The sequence below is a fragment of the Salvelinus sp. IW2-2015 genome, linkage group LG34 (genome assembly GCF_002910315.2).
Source record: "Salvelinus sp. IW2-2015 linkage group LG34, ASM291031v2, whole genome shotgun sequence".
In the NCBI taxonomy this organism is placed as follows: Eukaryota; Metazoa; Chordata; class Actinopteri; order Salmoniformes; family Salmonidae; genus Salvelinus; species Salvelinus sp. IW2-2015.
In genome coordinates, this window is record NC_036873.1 from 2,135,195 (window position 1) to 2,156,522 (window position 21,328).

The 21,328-nt window shown below is 43.2% G+C and overlaps 2 protein-coding genes across 6 annotated transcripts in view; one reads left to right on the plus strand and one right to left on the minus strand.

Moving 5' to 3' along the window:
• dctd (dCMP deaminase) overlaps nucleotides 1-5,787 on the minus strand; it is a 64,932-nt gene extending 59,145 nt beyond the window's left edge. For 4 of the 5 annotated variants that reach the window (XM_070437138.1, XM_070437133.1, XM_070437135.1 and 1 more), the window contains exons 1-2: nucleotides 5,627-5,787; nucleotides 1,276-1,393 (exon numbers count right to left, since the gene is read on the minus strand). In XM_070437138.1, coding sequence (XP_070293239.1) covers nucleotides 1,276-1,393; nucleotides 5,627-5,667 — 159 coding nt within the window. In that variant the 5' untranslated portion in view covers nucleotides 5,668-5,787. Of the gene's footprint in view, nucleotides 1-1,275; nucleotides 1,394-5,592 lie in introns of all 5 variants that reach the window. The other variant, XM_070437134.1, reaches the window with a different exon arrangement.
• A 9,070-nt stretch (nucleotides 5,788-14,857) lies between these two features.
• Nucleotides 14,858-21,328, plus strand: part of LOC111958307 (protein WWC2) — a 38,665-nt gene continuing 32,194 nt past the window's right edge. Inside the window, exon 1 of the mRNA XM_070437148.1 lies at nucleotides 14,858-15,184. Within this exon, the coding sequence (XP_070293249.1) occupies nucleotides 15,051-15,184 (134 nt within the window). The 5' untranslated portion in view covers nucleotides 14,858-15,050. The remainder of the gene's footprint in view (nucleotides 15,185-21,328) is intronic.

Here is a 21,328-nt window from a genome sequence, read left to right on the forward strand (position 1 = left end):
ATTATTTTAATTCTATAGTTAGAATAGAATAGTAGGCATAGTTTGACATGACAACAAATGAAAATGCCAGGGAGGAGTTATTGTGACAGGGTAGGAACCAAAGTGTTGGTCAGTGTTCCCTTCGGGACACTAATATTTTTGGCTACATGAAATGTTGTTTTCTCTTCGCTACTTCATGTAGCTAACATACTCATGCTTCGCCTAATACTCTTTGGTTTAGAAGCATGTTGCACAAACAACATGCTGATTTAGGCCTAAACCGTCACTGGTATCAGGCTGTATAGCTAGCTATGTTTGCACTGACTCAATACATTTATTAGCTAGCTATAACTATTTAGTGGCAACTTGCTAAGAAAAGACAGACTAGCTGTTTGCAGATGTAAGAAACAAACTAATAGTGTAATTATAGAATGCTTGTGGATTTATATTACTGAACGCAAGTGTTTCGTGGTCGAGCAACAACAAACGCGCTCAAGTGACAGGGGGCGGGGCTAGGGCGAGAGACTTTTGTTCTCACACACACACTAACATGCACAAATGCACATACAGCTGTATGAAAGTGTATCGAATAATTAAAAATGAGTCCAGATTTCCCACACGACATCTATTTTTGACCAAATACTTTAGGAACCATTAAAAAAAAGTATTGAAAATCTCTGCCCTGTAGCCATTTTTCCCCCTCCATTTCTCCAATATCCCTCACTCTCCCTCCATCCACTTCTGTGGGTCAGAAATCCATTTCAAAACAAGCTCTAGGTCGATCATCAAACTAGACAGCACAGTGCAGACAGGGGGTATAGGTGTCGAAACAAATCAAAACCGACATCCAACTTGGAGCTAACAGGCCTACACCAGTCATCCAATCCCTGACTAAGGCAGACAAGGGCTAAGGCCCCCGACCGCTTGAAACACCCCCCCCCCCCACCGCCCAAACCGGGTGCTTGCCCCACAGCCGGGGAACTCTGGGAACTCAATCAAATACCCGCCGCCGTCTTGACCGGCAGTGTCAAAGAGTGGCGTCCGTGCCAGGGCCTGATCAGAAAGGCAGGGGGGCTTTATTGAGGGCGAAGGGCCTGGCATCTGGATTAATATTTAATAACAGGCAGGGGTGTGGACGCCTTACACAGCCGTGGTAGAGGGAGAAAGGGAGAGAAAGCGGGTTGGAGGGCTGGGGGGGTCAGGATCAATGACGAGGTGGGGTAGGAGGTGGTGATGTTGTTACCTAGGATCTCGAAAGCTTCTTTGAGCTGTGTGTGTGTGTATGTATGCGTTTACCTGTGAGCTGGGATCCTTGCTTCTCTGAGCTGACAGGAAGGCTACAGCCATGAAATATTCAGGCCACTCCAGGTAGTCCTCACGCTTTTTCGTCTGAGCAGAATCAGCGGCCGGGGTCCTAATGGAGGGGAAGAAAGGAGAAAGAGATGGATAGAGAGAGAGAAAGAAAACGGAGAAAAGGTCAGAACGGGGGGATAGAAGGGGAGACAAAAACAAGGAGACAAAAGAAAATGGAGGTCAGAAAAATGAGCGAAAGAAAGGTGAGGAAGAGAAATAGAGAGAAGGAGGAGAAGACAAAAGGAGGAAGGATGAGGGAAGGAGAGCGGGTGAGTCTTCGGGATAAGAGAAGACAATAGAAGGAAAGTGACAAGCTAGGGAGGGATGGAGTAAAACAAATTAAATCTTCAAAAGGCTCGTTGGTCAAAAAGGAGCAGTCAGGGGCATCGGTCACGTGTATCACTTGAGGGCAGCATGATGTAGTCTCGGTCTCCATCCTCTTGCTTTACAAAGGAACACGTGTGCCGGCGTGAACGCAAACACACACAGACAAGTTCAGACAGACACTTCACACACATCGATTCAAAGGGCTTCAAACCTGGGTCTTAACCCCATGGAGAACAGACACCCACTCCTTATAATTACAACACCTCTGTCTAGAGTCCTCACTATCCCAGCGTACCTTCTTCGCGTTTTGAAAACAATTATATCCTCTCTTCACTGCTGTGCTCCAGGCCACTCACCCGCCATTACGGATCCAGACACAGGAACCGGGAGCTATTATGGGTACAGTCGCAGAAAGTCCCACTGGGTCAGGCTGGAGCACCTTGGAAACTGAAGCAGCAGTACCCAGCAATTAAACACTACCCATCGCCAACCTAGGGCGGATCGTGGCATAGATCTAGGCCTAGATACCATGTCTGCCTGTCTACAAAGCACTCTCTAAAGTGGATCCAAAGACACAGCGACGGCAGAAGAGGAAGGGATACTTTGAGCTCCTCCACAGTTTGGAGTGTGATCTCTCGGCCGTGCGTTTCGACCTGGCAATTAAACCCTACCCACCTGGCTGGCACACGACAAAGAAATGAAAAGAGCGCCAACCCAGGGCAATAGGGCCAATCGAGACCCATTGCTGTCCAGCAACGCACCACGTCTGCCTGTCTACAAAGACAAGATCGGTGATGTCTTTCACCTATAACCCCCCGCAGACACGACTGGACTCGAAAGAAATGAAGAAGGGATCAGAGAAAGAGACGGAGGGAGAAAGAGGGATGCGTTCGGAGTCGGACACTTTGAACTCCTCTACAGCTCAGACGGAGATCTCGTCCCTACATTTCAAATTGGCTAATGGTTGCCAGCATGCGGAGCAAGACTGTCAAACGGGGAAAACTTTAAAGTGACATTTCCAGGCGTGCGGATGCATTAAGTGGCGTACATCATAGGGCAGAGGGGCCGTCGTCGCTCAAAAGACAAAAGAAACTACTTGTGTATGCCTTTTCATTGCGGCTTGATCAAATGACGTGGCATTTGTATTTAATTAGGCCTAGCGAATCTAGTTAGAGAGGCTGTTGTAAAATCATTTACAGTTGATGTAGCGATTTGATTTGTTCAAATGTTTAATAAAGCAAGATGAGAGGAATAATAAATGAAATGAATCATAAAACATGAATCGAAACACATTTTCAGTTGAGTAGGCCTCCATCTTCCAATGCAGACTTTCAATCTGGTCCAGCTTTTTAGGGAGAGCATCTGACTCTTCCTTGATACATCTAATTAAGCATTGGTCTCCGGGGAAGCTTTGGTAGCTTAAATGTCTTCTGTTGTCAATTTGTGCAGATGGGTCTTCCTTCTCATCATTCATTAAAGCATCACCTCGAATCTTAATAATCGCCCCACCTGAGACCTGACACCTGGTGGTATTCACGCGGTCTTTCAGAACCCTGGAATCTTCCTGCTGCCATATGTTCAAATGCTGACATAGAATTACAATGACTAGAACAGTCAGACATTGCAATGCCCAATCCCATGCCGCTCAAGTTCAATTCATTGTAATGCTATGGTTCTCCTATGCTACTCCAATGCTAGCTGTTGCTGTGGTCTCAGTCACCCTTCCCTCCAGGACATTGGTCCTTTAAATGAGATGCAGATGAGTGTGTTCGCTCCCCTGGGCTCTTCTGGCTTTCCCAGGCACCAGATTGTCATATCAGAGGTCCTACTCTCTACAGAACGGTGGCCAGCCTTCCTAAACAGGATTTTCAACCGTACAGCTGCTGGGAGAAGAGATAACATGCCATGGGATAATGCTTCCCGGGCGTTCTCCCTTCTGGGGTTTATTATTCCCCAAAATGCCCATTCCTTATTGGCTTAATGAGCGGGAGGACTAGGCTATCATCGCGCTTCCAAGCAGCACGTCAAAATAGGACTTTTCCTGGCTATACTCGGCCCTACATCATAGGCTCTATCTGGGAACAGAGTTTGGGAAATTAAGGCATTAGGCTACCTGGTTTAGTGAAAGTGAAGAATGCCTGTCTGAAAGGGACGGTCGACATAGTGAGTGATATTAGGGAAGGCAGGAAGGCACCTCGGAATGCCAAGTTTGCCAACGTGCATGTTGCGTGGGGATGGAAAGGTCAGAGGTACGCGACCAAACTGTCAACTCCATACATGCACCCTATGGTTGCTACCATAGAATTAGGAATTTAATAGGACATTTATGGTTGCAACCAGTTCAGAGTTGATATGGAATACGCCGGCCTATATGCCTAGCCTTCAGCCTCAGCATTTCTTCACAGCAATATTGAGAAATGCAAAAGCAGAGCTTGTCCAGAAGAACATGACCAAACTGTCAACTCGATGGCAAGCAACAGTTACTCTGAAGGCAGCCTAAAGAGTTTCAGGCTGAGGATTAATATGGAAACAGTATAGAGCTTCAGCCAAAGCATTCTTCACTATCAGATTAAGGTGATACAAGTGTAAGCAGGGTGGAGAGTTGAATACTTTCAAAGGCTGAACTAGTAAAATAGACAGAACAGCGGTGTGCCATACACTGAAAAAATTATCTATGATGAAGGCGCTAAACCTGATGCAACCAGTCTCAAAATGCCATCCAGAGTTCAATCAACACATCCGGAACTCAAGCCTTTCATAACAGCGTGAAAATCACAGTGCAAAGAGACTTTATTCGAGCTTGTAGAAAGGCCCTGGGAGGCACCGGCTCATTTTGGGGGATCAAAACAGCCAAAGTGGGCCCTCAGCCAGCTAAAAGGGGTGGTGAAGAGGGCCAGGGGCCGGCCCAGGTCCCCTTAACCTTCTGGGCCCCTGGCACTCTGCTGGGCGACTGGAACCCTCCAGGTGTCTGTGAGACAGATGAGGGCATGTTACTGGTTGAGCTAGAGTGCCCCTCTGGTTTTGACATTTGACACAGAGTCAGAGTGACAGTGTGGTTGACTGGGAGTAGTGTGTGTGGGATGTGTGTGTTTGTCCTCATTGCCCTCGCTGCTCGTTAGGCTTATGCCCTGTGCCAACACTGCTGACATTCCATGGGCACACCCTCAAATAAGGATGAACGGGGGGGGGGGGGGGGGGGGGGACGGACACACACACACACACATCATCCCTTTTTGAGGGCCACGGATTCATATTGTACTATTTTCAGCTGAAGAGAAACTCTGTGTGTGTGTGTCATGGCTTATGCAGGATCCATATTCTACATCTTAAACATCCCGTCCCCATGTCTTTCACCAAGATGGGATCGGGAACTAAGGGGAGTAGGAAAGAGATTACCTGATGCTAAATATAAAACTGAGACACAGTGCACGGAAACTAAGTGAAAATCATGTCTGAAGAGGATAGATTCTATTTTATCCTGAGAATGAGGACAGCTACAGTGGTTTCTAAGGTGTACACACAGACTGTTGAAGCTGCCAACCCTCCCCAGTCTCGCACACACTTTTCCCTCTTAGTTATTCCCACAACTCTCACTAAATGCCTTGATCCCAATGAAGTTAGTTCTGTCGGTTGGTATACATTATAGCTAAGTGCCTAGCTTGCACATGACCTTGTTTCAATATACTGTAACTTAGCTAGCTAGCTATCTATCTATCGTACTAGCTAGCTACATTGCTAATGACTTTCTGAATATGCTGCTAACAACAAACGCGAACTATGTTTATTTATTGAAGTTGTGTGTTGCTATCAGAGAACTGAAGGAGCTAGCTAGCTAGTACTACTTAGCCTAGCTAGCTAGTACTACTGTAAAACGCATGCAACCAAACAACTGACAATTCGCTGCTAACTTCAAAGTGAAACCATAAAAGTTACCCATTCAGTTGGGAAGTGAAACCATAAAAGTTACCCATTCAGTTGGGATGCCTCGTGCTTCATTTCTTGGCTCATCTTTGTTTCTGTGCTAGCAAGCTGCCAAGCTAACACTGTACAGATGTGGCGTAGGGCGCCTTTCTTTTTCCCAACACAGTTAAGCCAAAACCACGCCCAGTTATTCCGAGGGGCGTCTACAAGGCGTTGAGCGCTCTCCAAGTCTGGAAGTGAATATCGCGTTGAGCGCTCTCCAAGTCTGGAAGTGAATATCGCGTTGAGCGCTCTCCAAGTCTGGTAGTGAATATCGCGTTGAGCGCTCTCCAAGTCTGGAAGTGAATATCGCGTAGCGAGAAATTTCAGTCACTGATTAATAACATTTCCCCGTATTTCAAGATTGAAAATATGATAACTTAATGTCGTGGACCGAGTGAGTCATTAAAGTCCCTTAAACGCTCAAATACAGATTCAATGGCTGTAGCATAGTGTATTCAACTGAATGATTAGCTAATAAATATTTGAGAAATTATGAATAATAAGCATATTCTTTTACCTGATAATAGGCTACTACTGATAATATAGCAACTTCAAATACCGAGCTAGTAACGTTAAGTAGCCTGGGTTAGCTGACCTTCAATTGAGGGAGTTCAGCAGAGTTCTCTGAGACATTTTTACAACTCATTGAAACTCTTAAAATAAATACATGGGCAAATGTTACCAAACATGATAACGGTAGGCAGCTTATTGTTAAATGACACCTTCCATCCTTACCTTGGAAAGTCACTGTCGAGCCAATGGGAGCGTAGTAGAACGCCGGGGGCGTTGGTTTTGGCTTAATAACTGCGTTGGGGGAAAGAAAGACGCGGACGTAGGACACAGCACAAGCATGAAAATCTCCCACGCTGGAAATTGTAATGAGGTTCAACCCCCAGCCCATATTAGTGAATGTGTAAGTACACGTGGTTGTCTTGTTGAACAAACATCTGTAGAGCGCACCAAACTACAGTTAGTCTTCCAAGGTGGACTTCCGTGAACAATATGTATAACCTGCGAAATGTGTGCTCTCTGCCACTGTAAACTGAAGAAATTGCTGCATACGGCCAAAAACAGTAAAGCGAGGGACAATATATCCTCCCCGGCCACTACGTGGCGGTCATGTGTCTTACTAAAACCACAGACAAAACAAGGAGTTCGCTGTTTGGCTTTGTGTGTCGTCACAGAGTCAGAGGTGTTACTGTTCTTCCCTGGTGCAGATGTGTTTGGGAACAGAATTATGATACAATCTCCCTTCTTTTTTTATGCTGCTAAGTTTTCCAAAAACGATGTTAAATATCTGCTCTGAATTAAGATTCAAAGACGTCTGCAGAAAGAATGGGGTGTCAGCTGTGACATGACACCTTGACTTTGAAAGAATATATTTTGGTTATTGAACTACAGTGAGTGAAGTGGATTTCCACTGGTAACTGAATTACAGTAACAGAATTTCATCATGGGTCCCTGATCTATACTATACAGAAATACATAATTATAGATATGAGTGTCATTCTGGATGGTGATGTATCCTGAATAGGTTCACAAAGGGAGAAATATGCAATATCTTCCTTTGCATATATGACTATTATTCTACAAACGGACTATCAATCTAATGAGTTCTGCCCCCAAACAAGACCACATTTGTTTTTTGTTTTTAACCTTTATTTAACTAGGCAAGTCAGTTAAGAACAAATTCTTATTTACAATGACGGCCTACAGATTTGGTTGGTCCGGACCAGACCAAATCTGAACCAATCATAGACGTCTAATGTTTCACAAGTTTGGACATCACAGCACAGCACAGTAGGGTACAGTATAGTAGAATTCAGTACAGGACAGTAGAGTAGAGCAGTGGTTCCCAACCTTTTTGTTTACTGTACCACCAACTATTTTGCTCTGCCCAGAGTACCCCTGAAGTACGCCCTCATGTGCATTTTACCAGTAGGCCTATGGTCTCGTGAGTCTTCTCAAGTACCACCTGTGGATAGGCCAAATACCCCCAGGGGTCCTAGTACCCCTGGTTGGGAACCACTGGAGTAGAGTATAGTACAGTAGAGTATAGTTCAGTACAGGAGAGTACAGTACATTATATTGTACTCTACTCTATTGTGCTCTACTGTACTGTAATGAACTCTACTTTACTGTAGGCCTACTGTACTGAACTACACTCTACTTTACTTTACTGTACTGCCCTCTACTGTGCTTCACTGTACTGTACTGTGCTTTCCAAACTTATGAAACATAGACGTCTATGGTTGGTTCTGATTTGGTCTGTGGATGTTGAAATCAAGGCCGGTCCGGACTAAAAAAACGATGTCTGTGGACGATGAAATTAAGGCCAGGGTGGACTGACCATATTTCACCTACTTTTCAACGTCCATGGACGTCCGGTGTCGGTCGGTGCTCAGTGGGTGCAGATGCTGGTTACAGTAAATGGAAAGAGAGGATGGGTGTCGGTAAGTTCCGGGAGAGGTCAAATGAACTGGATCTGAACACAACAGTATGCCAGTAGAAGGGAAGACAGAAGCAAGTGACCTATGGTTTGTGGCTACTATGATTTCCCATTGTAGCCAATTCAATTGCAGTAATTCCGTTACAGATTTGGTAACAGAATAACGAGTTTTAATCACTTAATAATTCATGAGCAAAAATATATATCAGTAAAAACACTAGCTAATTGGTATGTCTATCTTTACTTGTTACTTCTGTGAACTTTGCCTTGTGCCTTGAAATTCGCTCCTATGAACTTCTCATGTTGGTGCTCATGGGTCCTTTTATGGAAATGAACTACTGCATTGTGGGTAATAGGCCCGATGCTCAGTTGGTCTGGCATATGGTATGGGCCTCTCTCAATTCAATTCAAGGGCTTTATTGGCATGGGAAACATATGTTAACATTGCCAAAGAAAGTGAAGTAGATAATAAACAAAAGTGAAATAAACAATACAAATTAACAGTAAACATTACACTCACAAAAGAATAAAGACATTTCAAATGTCATATTATGTCTAAAGTACAAAATGGAAAATAAATAAACATAAATATGGGTTGTATTTACAATGGTGTTTGTTCTTCACTGGTTGCTCTTTTCTTGTGGCAACAGGTCACAAATCTTCCTGCTGTAGTAGGCACACTCTCTCTCCCTCTCTCTCTCTCTCTCTCTCTGCCCCTCTCCCTCCCCCTTCTGCCACTCTCAGGAGGAATGGATCTCCAAGAGATATTGGCCAGATGCATTGAATTCCACTGTTGCTAAACCGATCAAGATTAAAATGGCTTTTTCCTAAGGAATGCATCAGTCATGCTGTAGTTGATTACGTAAATATGTATTTCAGCAGTGTGTTTAGGTGTTTGTTTGAGTTGACAACTAACTTTTTTTCTATCTCCTCTCTCTCTCTCTCTTTGATGCAGGCTCTATTTTCACCAAAGATGTTTCCCTCTGCCTCGTGTTGACCATGTCACAAACTCACAATGGTGCCCTTCTCAAAATGGTGTTTGACTGACTGGTCCGAAAAGGTAGTCTCACTTGGCCAGACTTACACACAGGCATCGGATGGGAACGAGACTTCCAGAAGGGTACCAAAGGTATCAACTTCAGTCCAATTACTTCATACCTTAACCCCTGACGTCATGTCTTAACACCGTACCATAGGTGTCCGTATCTGTAAAAGTGCTTGAGCGATATCCTATGTCAATGTATAGTGTGACAGATTACTGCTAAAATAGACGTCATCATTATGCAACTTACTGTTGTATTCTAGTCAGTTTGAGTACGATCTAGCCAATTCTGCTGTTGTAGAATTGTTCAATGAAATGTTTTACAGATACAGTGAGTTTAGGGGATTAAACAGGTAACTTTCAGATGACTTTGAAGGGGTGGCGGTGGGGGAAATGATTTAAGTGGGGAAAGACGGGTGGAACTGCTCTCAGCAACATCAAAGCTCTACTTACCATTAGAGCAATTTTAGCAGCTTAGCTAATAGTGGTAGAGGATTGAGCCAGAGGTAGCATCTGAAGAAGGCCATGTCTGAGTGTCAAATGGCACCCTATTCCCTATATAGTGCACTACTTTTGACCAGGGGCCCATACATTATCTCACTATGTACGGAATAGGGTTCTATTTGGGATGTAGCACATGACTACCGACGACAAGAATGCTGTGAAATTCTCGTGTTAAACCACAAGTAGAGCGGAGAGCCCACTGACCTAACTCTCCAGAAATGTGCTTAGCAGCTAAAGCTTCACCACCACCACACAATGAAGTCTATGGAGAACTCAGAGAAAACTGATGAACAAGTGTTTATCTGTATTTTCCTGGAAGTATTGAAATGAATGGAAGATACTGTATCTCTCTGTCTTGGTGGTTTAAAATGAAATTCTTGAAAGGGTTTTGTGTGACCTTTAAAGAAGCGTCTGTTGGTTCGTTAGAATGTAGAGGTAATTGCCAAATTAAAGGAAACACCAACATAAAGTGTCTTAATAGGATGTTGGGCCACCACAGGCCGCCAGAACAGCTTTAATGGGCCTTGGCTTAGATTCTGCAAGTGTCTGGAACTCTATTAGAGGGATGCGACACCATTCTTCCATGAGAAATTCCATAATTTGGTGTTTTGTTGATGGTGCTGGAAAACACTGTCTCAGGCGCCGCTCCAGAATCTCCCATAAGTGTTCAATTGTGTTGAGATCTGGTGACTGAGACGGCCATGGCATAGGGTTTACATATTTTCTTTGCTCATCCAACCTTTCAGTGACCACTCGTGCCCTGTGGATGGGGGAATATTTCATCCTATGGGGGCATAGCCATGGTAACCAAAAGAATGGCCCAAATAAAAGCCTGCACAGCATTTTTATGCATGACCATAAGCGTGATGGGATATGCATTGCTTGATTAACTCAGGAACCACACCTGTGTGGAACTACATGCTTTCAATATACTTTGTATCCCTCATTTACTCAAGGGTTTCCATTACTTTGGCAGTTACCTGTATATCTGAATCAGTGTGCTGGCGTGCTGTAGCTGTATGACACAAAAAGAGGCTACAAATAAAGTATTATTATCACCATCATTTTTTATGGGAGTAGATCTCATTGATGACATTCTACCCTCTCTAGAGAATACCCAGCTAGAGGACCCCGGGCGGAGTGGAGGAAGGAGCAGGAGAGGATGTTGAAGGAGTACCTGACAGTAGCCCAGGATGCCCTGGTCACCCAGAAAGAGCTGTACCAGGTGAAATGGATGGATGAATGGATGGAAGGATATATGGATGGATTTATGGGTAAATAAAATAATGACTGAATGGATTGGTGGGTGAAAGGATGGATGAATTAACAAATAGGATGAGTGAATGGATGAACAAAGGAAGGTCAAAGAGCAGTGTTCAATTGGGAGATCTGGTGACTAAGACACACACACCCTTTAAACCCCCTATGCTCCTTTGAGACCCCTCTTTCAAAGTCCCTGAGATCTCTTCTTCCAGCCATGGTAGCCAAAATAATGAGCAACTAGGCATTTTTATACATGATCCTAAGCTTGACGGAATGTTCATTGTTTAATTAACTCAGGAACCACACCTGTGTGGAAGCACCTGCTTTTAATTGACTTTGTATCACTCATTTACTCAAGTGTTTACTTGATTTACTTGTAGGGCATTGCTATTCCAACCAAAACTAAGATGGCAGCCAATCACCATCCCTGAAGTATCCATCAGTGGAGGCTGGCGAGGGGAGGACAGCTCATAATAATGGCTGGAATGAGCCATCCTCCTTTCATCAGCATCCACTGGTATTCATTTATCAAATGTGACAGACGATATGGAAGGAAAGTAGAAGCTTCTGGTTTTCTACTAATTTGATTCCTGCACGTTCAGAAAATCTGATCAAAAGGTCGGGAATGTCCCCGATCTACCAAAATGAGTTTGGAGATAGTCGGAAAAAACAAAAAGACAAAGATGTTTACCCGCAGCGATCAGCAGCACTGCAGAAATGGCACCCTTTCCTGAGCTATTCTCTCTTCCTCCCTCTTTCTTCTCCAACTCTTCTTGATCTATTTATTGCTTTCAACATCTATCAATCTTCCTGTCTTATTTACCACCCCACTGGGCTCACCACGTCATTTTAACGTGGACATTTTTGGTTGAGACGTTGATCAATGAGCCTTTATTCACCCCCTCAAAAAGACTGCCATAAGTTTGTTGAATTCCCAATGTGTTATCACTATGCTTTCAACTATCTAAAAGTACAACCAAATTCCAATAGAAAAACAATGTCAGATTCTTTGCTTAGTTGTCATCTCAATGTGTTATCACCGCACTCTCAACAATTTAAAAGCACAACAAAGTTCAAATGGGAAAACAATGTCAGATATTTTGCATTTATACAACAACTTAATGTCTTATCACTGTGCTTCATCTAATTGCACAACCAAATGACCTGGATTGCAGTTGAGAATACATTGAAAGTACATTTGCAAGTGATCAATGCTGTTCGAGATTCTGTGACAGATATTTATGTTGTGAAGATCTCCAACGACCTGTGACCTTTGCATGCTATCTTGAACATACATATTTTCTATGATTACATAATACGACTTTTATAGTTACAGTAACCTCAAAATGTGGCCATGGTTTAGTTACTCATTTTAAGGTTTAATAAAAAACTGTTACATTAGTTTGTAAGATACTGTATTACAAGTCATATCGAATTGTGTTTGGTTGATAACACTACCAAATATCAACATTAAAGGAGATGTATCTAATGCTTGGATAGTTCCATCTGAACCACTGGATCAATCCTATTCTTTAACTTTTATTTTTGGTTTTGTTGGCGACGTGAATCCAACATATAATTTGTTAACAAGTTAATAGGCAAGTTAAGATTACATTTGACATCAACCAAAGCTTGAAGGCCTGTCTATATGTATTGTCTATTTTTAGTTTAACCCTGGGTTGAATTGAAACAATAGCTGTTGATGACTTCGCAAATGTTACATAGGCCTAAATGACTTATAGAGTATGGTTAGATTTCATTTTCTCTATTAAGCCTACCCTTTGGAATGACTTCGATAGCAACACTGAATCTATTTAGTTATGAAGAGATCTCTCAATAATAATTCTCATGATTGCACATTGCTAGTAGTCAGTGACAAATATCAAAGTTAAGCAGGACTGGTTAACACCCTGGATGGGAGACCAAATGGATAGCTGTAGATAGATTACCTCTCCAGTAGGAGGTGCTGCCTAGCCTATTGCTTTTTTCTGATAGTGGATATAACATTGAAGATCTAACACTATTTCAAAGGTACAAATTCAACATATTATATAAGGGTTTGTCTATAATTGAGATTACCTTGATGATGTAATTCTGTGGTTGAAATTTCACCCTCAAAACAACAGTTTACATTGATGACTTTTTGCAAATCCAATGTATTATTCACATCGATTCCAAGTCACAATACGTTGACAAATTACGTTGAAACAACATTGATTCAGTTTGTGCCCACTGGGACCTCTCATCCATCTCCTCTCCTCCCGCCCTGTCTCTACCTGTCTCTCAACTTCTCTAATGTTCATGTCCTCTCTTGAATGTCATATCAACAATATCTCCGGCTCTGCCCTACACTGACCCGTCTTCCATCTATTCTCCTCCCTTCTGGCTGTCTCTCTATCTACCTCTCTGTATTACTCCATTGCTCCCTTGAATTTCAAACAATATTTCCAGCCATGCACTTCTGACCCGATTGCCCTCTCCATCTCCTCCCTGGTCTGAATGAGCAGCTTGTGATGCAGGTCTGAATGAGCAGCCTGCGAGGCTGATGAGATGAGGAGAGGAAAGGAAAGGAAAGAGAAAGAGAAAGGTGCTGTGTACCTCACAACCAAAAATTACATCACACGGACTCTGAGATAAAGACATATCCCAGCTTTGATCAGAGAATGACATTTTATTCTGTAAAGGCCCACCTACAGGAGGATCAAAGGTTCTCTCATAAAGTAAAAAGGATTCATATTGCCATGGACAGAAGTTAACAAAAAGGTAACAATTGGTTGAGAATGGTTGGGAAAAGTTTGAAAAAAAAACAAACATCAAAAAAGTCTGTGTATTCCTAGAAATAGATTGTCTCACTATAGTTCCTTTTGAAGGGGAGATAAACTTTTTCCAATTATTTGTACAGAAAATGTGTCAAATTGCATCCTAGCCCAAAGAGAACAGACAAGCAATTGAAATTGTAATAAAACTGGGGTTTTTCCCCCTGGCCCAGAGTTCACTCAAGGCAATGTCTTGTAGTCTACGTACCCTGTAGTGTGACTCCATAATGCCTTGCAGGATTACAGCTGATGTTTAACCGCAGGAGAGAAGAGCAATGTGATTATTTCACTAGTCACAAAAACAATGCTGTTAGTCTATTACTTTTATTATTGATCAATGCGTGAGAATCAGCAGGTCTCTAGATAATCACGTGTTGCCTATCTGCCAGGCCTATTTACAAAGCTGAAATATGCACTGATTCACCCATAACAGTCAGAAATAGAAAATATAATTATATACCATATGCTATAACACTGATATACACTGAGTGTACAAAACATTAAGAACACCTTAAGAACACCATTACCTCCTAATATTGACCTGGTCAGTTTATGTCATGGAAAGAGCAGGTGTTCATAATGTTCTGTACACCCAGTGTATAGACTTATAGGATGCCCTTTACATAAAGTTGAGGCACCACACCCTAATGGAGTAATTTCCCTCCCTTATTCGTATCACAATGACCTTTTACCAGTTCAATATAGACACCAATAAAATATATTTTTGGGGGTATTACAGCAATCACAGATTGTCCCTTTAAAGTTATGCAGTGTTGTTAAACTTTCTCTATTATTACATTCAATAATTATTTCCCCAAGTTTATGTAGATATTGAATTATCTGGGGACATATCATATTTTATCCCTGTCACTGTCCCATCATCCTATCTGCCTATATTTTGCAATGGTGCATATTTCACCGTTCCAAAACTTTTTCTCCCAGTTCTTGCATAGAGCGACAGCGGCGGATAACAAAACTATTTAACGCGGCGGTGTAATGTGTCCCGCTTATCTGGAATGGGGAACGGGACCAAATACTTCGATGGGACCAGTGTAACAAGTTGTCTTGACAACACACATTTTCCACTGGTGATGTCTTGGAAAGGGTTAAGCCGCAGGAATGCAACACTCAGGAATGTGCATGCAAATAGATTTATGCTAATGGTATGCTAATGTTCCGTTGGCTGGGAACGGAGTCAAGTCTGTCTGTCCCGGTCTGTCCGGGCCTATGTGTTCAGCTTGGAACCCAAGATGGAGGACAGGGGAAGGCAAAACATGGATCTTTACTGAGTTTTTCGTCGCTTTTTAGTATTCCACTGGAGTTTTTACCGTACTTATGGCGGAACTTTTAGAAGATGAACATGCCTAGAAAGGGGAATGGCCAGCTGCCGTTACCCGACGGCTGGGAAGAAGCAAGGGACTTTGACGGCAAAGTGTTTTATATCGACCACAACACTAAACAAACAAGCTGGATAGACCCGAGGGACAGGTAAGCAAGAGTGCGGCTGTTTGCGAAACTTTGCGAAGTTGACACGGGCAGCGTTTGTAAACAGTTTATAAACAGTTGATACACACTTTTACGTAACGACACAAAAGGGTTTCGAACCAGCAAATGCCTTGAACAGTAACGTTAACTGTTAACTGTTACAGTAGCTAGTTGTATTTTTATAGTGTGAAACTATCAACACGCCTTTGCTAAGTTAGCTAGCATAGCATAATGTTATTGCAAGAACGTGCAGAACGTGTCATTTGAGCATATCTAGTTATTGCAAAAACTCTGATAACTGATAGCTAGTTGCATAGTTTAGAGAAATTGAATTTCAGCTGGCTATGCCGGATGTAGCTAGCTGCTATCTATAGTTTGCTAACTGGATAGCTAACTTTCTGATGCCATGGTTTGGAATAAATTCCTTACGATGCTAACGTTAGCTAGTTTCACAATTTATATTAGGATTCAACAAGCCATAGCTAGCTAACGTAGCTAGCAACATTATTCTTATGAGCTAGCAAGCTATCAAACCAACGTGCTCATTTTATGCAACTACAGCAAACTCGTGAGCTCTGTTGTTGCTGAGATTCTAGAACTTCTACTGCGTATGATTCCATTTGATCAGAGAAGCAAATAGGTACAAAATAAAAGCAATACTAAAGTTGTTACAGTAAAATAAGCTATAACGTTACACCCATTCTCACAGAGAAGCAAATATGTACAAAATAAAAGCAATACTAAAGTTATTACAGTAAAATAAGCTATTTCATTACAGATGGCTATACTTACTATCTATGAAAAGGCAATTAAAATGCTAAGCACAAACGCTAGGGAAGAAAGTGGAGTCTCCTGCACTCTCTGAAAGGACCCTGATAAGAATCTATGCCACTTTTTTTTAAAGCTCCAGCTCCCTAAGTTATCGTTTTGGCTTTTGTAAATGTTTGATTAAATTGTCATGAAAAATATGCTAATCTGAGATCCCCCAAATGTAGGGGCTCCCGAGTGGCGCAGCGGTCTAAGGCACTGTATCTCAGTGCTAGAGGCGTCACTACAGACCCTGGTTCGATTCCATTGTATCACAACCGGCCGTGATTGGGAGTCCCGTAGTGCGGTGCACAATTGGCCCAGCGCTGTCTGAGTTTGGCCGGGGTAGGCAGTCATTGTAAATAAGAATTTGTTTTTAACTGACTTGCCCAGTTAAATAAAGGTCAAATAAAATAAAACATTTCCTCTGGAGAAGTGAAGGCCTCCGGTGCAGATGTATGTTGCCTCCTATAAGCAGGTCTGCTCTAGCTCACTAATCACTGATATGCTGTGCCTTGGTATTGGAGAAATAAAAAACATTTAACACGCAAAACACAATCATGTTAAACTGTAGCATATTTGATTGGCATATTATTATAGGCTAATTTCATGGGGAGGAAGAAACCTAACAGCCCATTGCTTTCAATAATAGGCTAATTCTGTACATTAGCCGGTATTGACACGCACACTTAATTCAATTGAGGTCTTTCTTACCCGTGTTTTATTACATTAGGTTCACCACACGACACAAGCCACTTATGACAAACCATTAAGCTCTAATTATGAGGATAATTGGTCAGAAAGTCCGGCCGTAATGGAAGGATAATGCCTAGCTGCACTATGGAAATGTGAGATTCGTTAATGCTAATTTAGTTGTACGTTACAGTGTCGAGTCATGCATAGATAGAAAATGGGTCGCTTGATTAAAACGCTCAATGACTGAACCTTTCTAGTCATTAGCCTGAGTTCTATTATTGAATTCAATTTGCTTCATATCAATCGCAACAGTAGTCCTATATTGTTGTCATATTGATGCCTCATCATATGTATGTCAGATGTGTGTTGCTGATTGAAACCTAAAGAGTCTGAAGAGAAGGCCATGTGACACTGTGCTGAAAACGGATGTTCCAGTCTGCGCTCACTCAGACCCCCCTAAGCTAAACGAGCGAGGGTATAATTGAAGCCAAATGCTTCTATAGTGTGTCTTAATGCCCTATACTGTTAGAAAACTGCGAGCCTATAATAGGTGGCATGCCAGCCATTCCTATGAGGCCACCACCAACACCACCAGGCATTGTGAATGATATACATCAAGTTGCTCCCACTTAGAAACCAGCCAAATCACCATTATCCACGGTTCCCTCTGTCCACCTGAACTGCGTCTAGATTCTACACATTCTAGAATGATATGAACCTTCTAGAATGATAGGCTAATACCTCTAATTCTAGAACGGTGTTAATCGGCAAGAATGCTAAGATGCCGTTTCAGGGTGGAAGGGAATCATACTCAGCCCCTTTTCACAATCTCAATCTTGGCCCAGGCTCAGAAATGCTAACGGTATTCACGACCCTAAGGACCTTGCCGTGATATGTTGAGGGGAAGAAATCATATATTCTGTGAACATATTTGAACCATAGGGGTATGTAGGTCTACTACTATTAGGCTACTATTGGTTCTGGCCCTGTATTGTCTGTCGATGCATTGTCGTGAAGAACATAACGGTTATAAAGATAGTGTGTACTGTGATAAGAGGGTTTGCCTGACTAATATATCCTCTGTGTTACCGGCGGCCGTAGCTTTGGCGGCGCGCCCTGTTTCTTTCCACCTCTGCTACACCTCACCGTCCTGTTCAGGAGAGAAGTTGCAGGTAGGCACAGATCTAGGATCAGCTTATTCATCCGGGCTACTGTGCACTTTGAGGTTCTTTACTTTAACGAAGTAAAAGTACATTTCTTTTGATTTTCCCATGATGTCAACGAAGTTCGTAGATCAGTAGTCCTACTCTGAGACTCTTTATGAGTATGGGCCCAGGGGAGATTGTGCTGTCTGGCTTGTAGGGCTGGGAATTGCCAGTGACATCAAGATACGATATTATCAGGATATCTAGATGTCGAAAAGATATGTATTGCGATTCTATATGTACTACGATTCGATTCTGTGATTTAATTTTGATTTGATGTTCCAAACATATTGCTCACTATATGTCTGCTGCAGAGAGACAAGAGAGACCATGAGAAAACAAGTTTTGATCAGTCAGGGAAATAAAAGTGCTGAAAACATGCTGGTTCACTATTTAAAAAGAAGATGGAGAACAAGCTACAGGTACAGACGGCTTGGAGTCAAATAATCTAATATCATCCAAAAATAATATTGTGATGTGTAACTGTTTCAACCCCCCACACCATTACTGGCTTGTAGTAATCCAATGCCGTTGTAGGCCTATGCACTTAATGGTGTTAATTGCGGCCGCTTGTTGACAGCTTGGAGACAGCTTGGAAACGCAAGGAAGGCGACTTGATGCATTTTGCTGAAATGTTCTATGATTTGGTGAATGTTGCCATCATATTGTTTTGTTTGGTTGCGAGGTACAGGTTCAGTGCATCATAATAACCATGACGTGATGGATTGATGGAACAGAGACATGCATAGTGTGCCACAAAGAATAACTCACTTCATCCGTATAATTTGTCCATTAATGATTCTCCATTGACATAGGATGGAACTTTTCATCATAAGATGGATTCGTGTATGGGAATTGGGAAAAGTCCCGTTGCCAGATAGCAACAGGTGTTTCATATTTACAAATGATCTGCCCCTGTACTCTGGTATTATGAAGTAAAGTTGGAGAGCACGAACCCTGTCAACGCAATATCCCCCAATTCATCCCAAAAGGATGTGTTTTAAAAAGATTTTGGTGTGTGTGTTATACTTGGAATCCAAGTGGACCCTCCCACCTTTAGCATAGCACTCTGCCAAGCCGCGCCAAGACTGTCTCATGCTTCGCCTGCACGTCATCCCCTCTCATCCCCATGGTTACAGTCAGGCCAGGGACTAGACCTGTTCTGTTCAGTCAAGCAGAGGGGACCCTGGCTGGCCAGTGAAGGAATACACATTTTTGGCAGGAAAAAGGAATCCCTCTCTTTTTTTCCACCTTTCTCCCTTGCTTTCCCTCGCCTCTCAAATTCACATTTAAACGAGCTTCATTGTCCAAGTCCTAACTGACAGGAGTGATTTAACGTTGTGCAAACAATGTAAGTTCTACAATATGGTTGACAAATTATTTCAATCTCTCTCGCTCTCCATCCTTCTCTTCTTTCTCACTCCCCCTCTCTCTTCCCCCTCTGCCTCCCCCTTTTCTATTTTACTTTCAACTCTCCCTCAGACATCCTCCTTCCTCTATCTTTTCCCCTCATTCTTTCTCTCTCCTCCCCCTGACGTCTGAAAGGCCCAGCCGTCCAGATCTCAGATTTATGAGAGAGGGGCTGAGAATAAGAGGCAGTGTCAGAGTGCTGCACCACATTCCTGAGCCCTCCCTCCCTCCCTGTCTAAATCCCCCAGAAAAGAGAGGAACGTAAATGCCTCCCTCCTCACTGCTCCAGCCCCAAAAATGTTTATTTCCAGAAGAGGCATAGATAAGACTCCAGCCCAAGTTTCTCCCCTCCCATACACACACACAGGCGCGCGGACACATGCAGACACACACGCACAAATTCTCTTGGCCCTCTCAGTTTGGAGCTTGACCCGTTTAATTGGGGCGAATTTGTAAAAGCACGGCCTCTGCCACAAAAGTCTTCCCTCTCGCTCTTTTTTCTTCACTTTTTTGGCGCTTTGTATGACGTGGTTGGCACGGTAGGGGGGAAAGAGACAGAAGAAGAACGATAATAAAAGAAGTGATGTAAATCGTGGCTTTTCACAGCTGCTGGCGTCTGTGCTTGAGTCTGAACGAGAGGGAGAAGAGAGAGGAAGGGGGAAATAGAGGGAAGACAAAAACAAGAGTGTGTGGTAGCCTTGGAGACCAGAAAACATGGCCGCGTCCTGTAATGTGCGMCACACATGGCCGTCCACAGGCCACGGTTTCCTGCTCCTCCACTGGCCGGCCAACATATTCCTAGGGGCTAGGCTGAATGCTTTCAATGTGTCTCTTTCAAAAGGGAATCTCTCTAGTAGCCTGCCACTGTATGTTTTCACTTGTATTCAGCTAACCAAGGCTGTAACGTTCAGTTGAATTAGGTGTTAGTGCTTGGCTGGAACAAAAGCCTGCACGCCTGTTACTGACCTCTTCCGTAGAGCATCTCTTGACACAGGGGTCAACATTCTAGTGTGAAAGTGAATTTCAACAAAGTAGGCCCGTCTGGAGACGTAGCAGCTAGTTTGTTTTGTTGTGGTCTGATAGGCTAATTGCTTAGGTGCAAAATTAGCTTAGGCCAGAAACGAAGCACTAACTCACATTTGGGGTTTCCATTGTCAGGATGGTTACAGGTTGTTTCTCACATCCATTCAACAATCCGCCTGTTCTGTTCTGGAGATACTGTCAGAGACAGTGACTAATGGGAGTCTCTTTTAGTCTCTTTATGTCCCCTCAGCCGACCATTGCGGCGAGAAATAGGCCCAGGCCTAGAGACCTTGGATCATTATTACCATGACGACAGTGGACAGTGTACAGTCCAATCATTCCACCCCACCTTTCCTGTTGTCTTCCTCTTATCTCTCCCTCACATACCTCCTCTTCACACTCGCACACCCACTCCTCTCTGTAGTGGTGATGTTTGGCTCCTCTTCTGTTGGTCGGGACGCATCAAAAGGTGCTAGTCAGTCAGACATCTTATCTCAGCCACAGCAACAAGCTCCAGTCCAGGTCTTTGTGTCCCACTGCTGATGTGTGGCTGGCAACCTCAGTGATTTGTCCTTTGATGTGTGAAGGGCCAGATTAACACTTTTCTCTCTTTTGGACATGATGTCTTTGTAGCAGTCTTGGTATATTGTGCAGGGGAAGGAGGTGCCCAGAGGTGATGTATGGGGCTGATGGAGGTGTTGGGCTGGCATTGTGTGTGTGTGGTGTGTGTGGGTGTGTGTGTGTGTGTGTGTGTGTGTGTGTGTGTGTGTGTGTGTGTGTGTGTGTGTGTGTGTGTGTGGTGTGTGTGTGTGTGTGTGGGTTCAGAGCACAATGATGTGTGTATGGTGATACAGAATGTGTGACATGGCAGTTGGGTGAGGTGAGGATATCTCATTGTGGGGTGCGGGGTGAATAGCCAAGGTGTGAGTGAGTTATCAATTTCTGGAATGTGGTACACACACACACACACACACTGAGGGCAGACTACCTGTCAGAAGATAGTGTG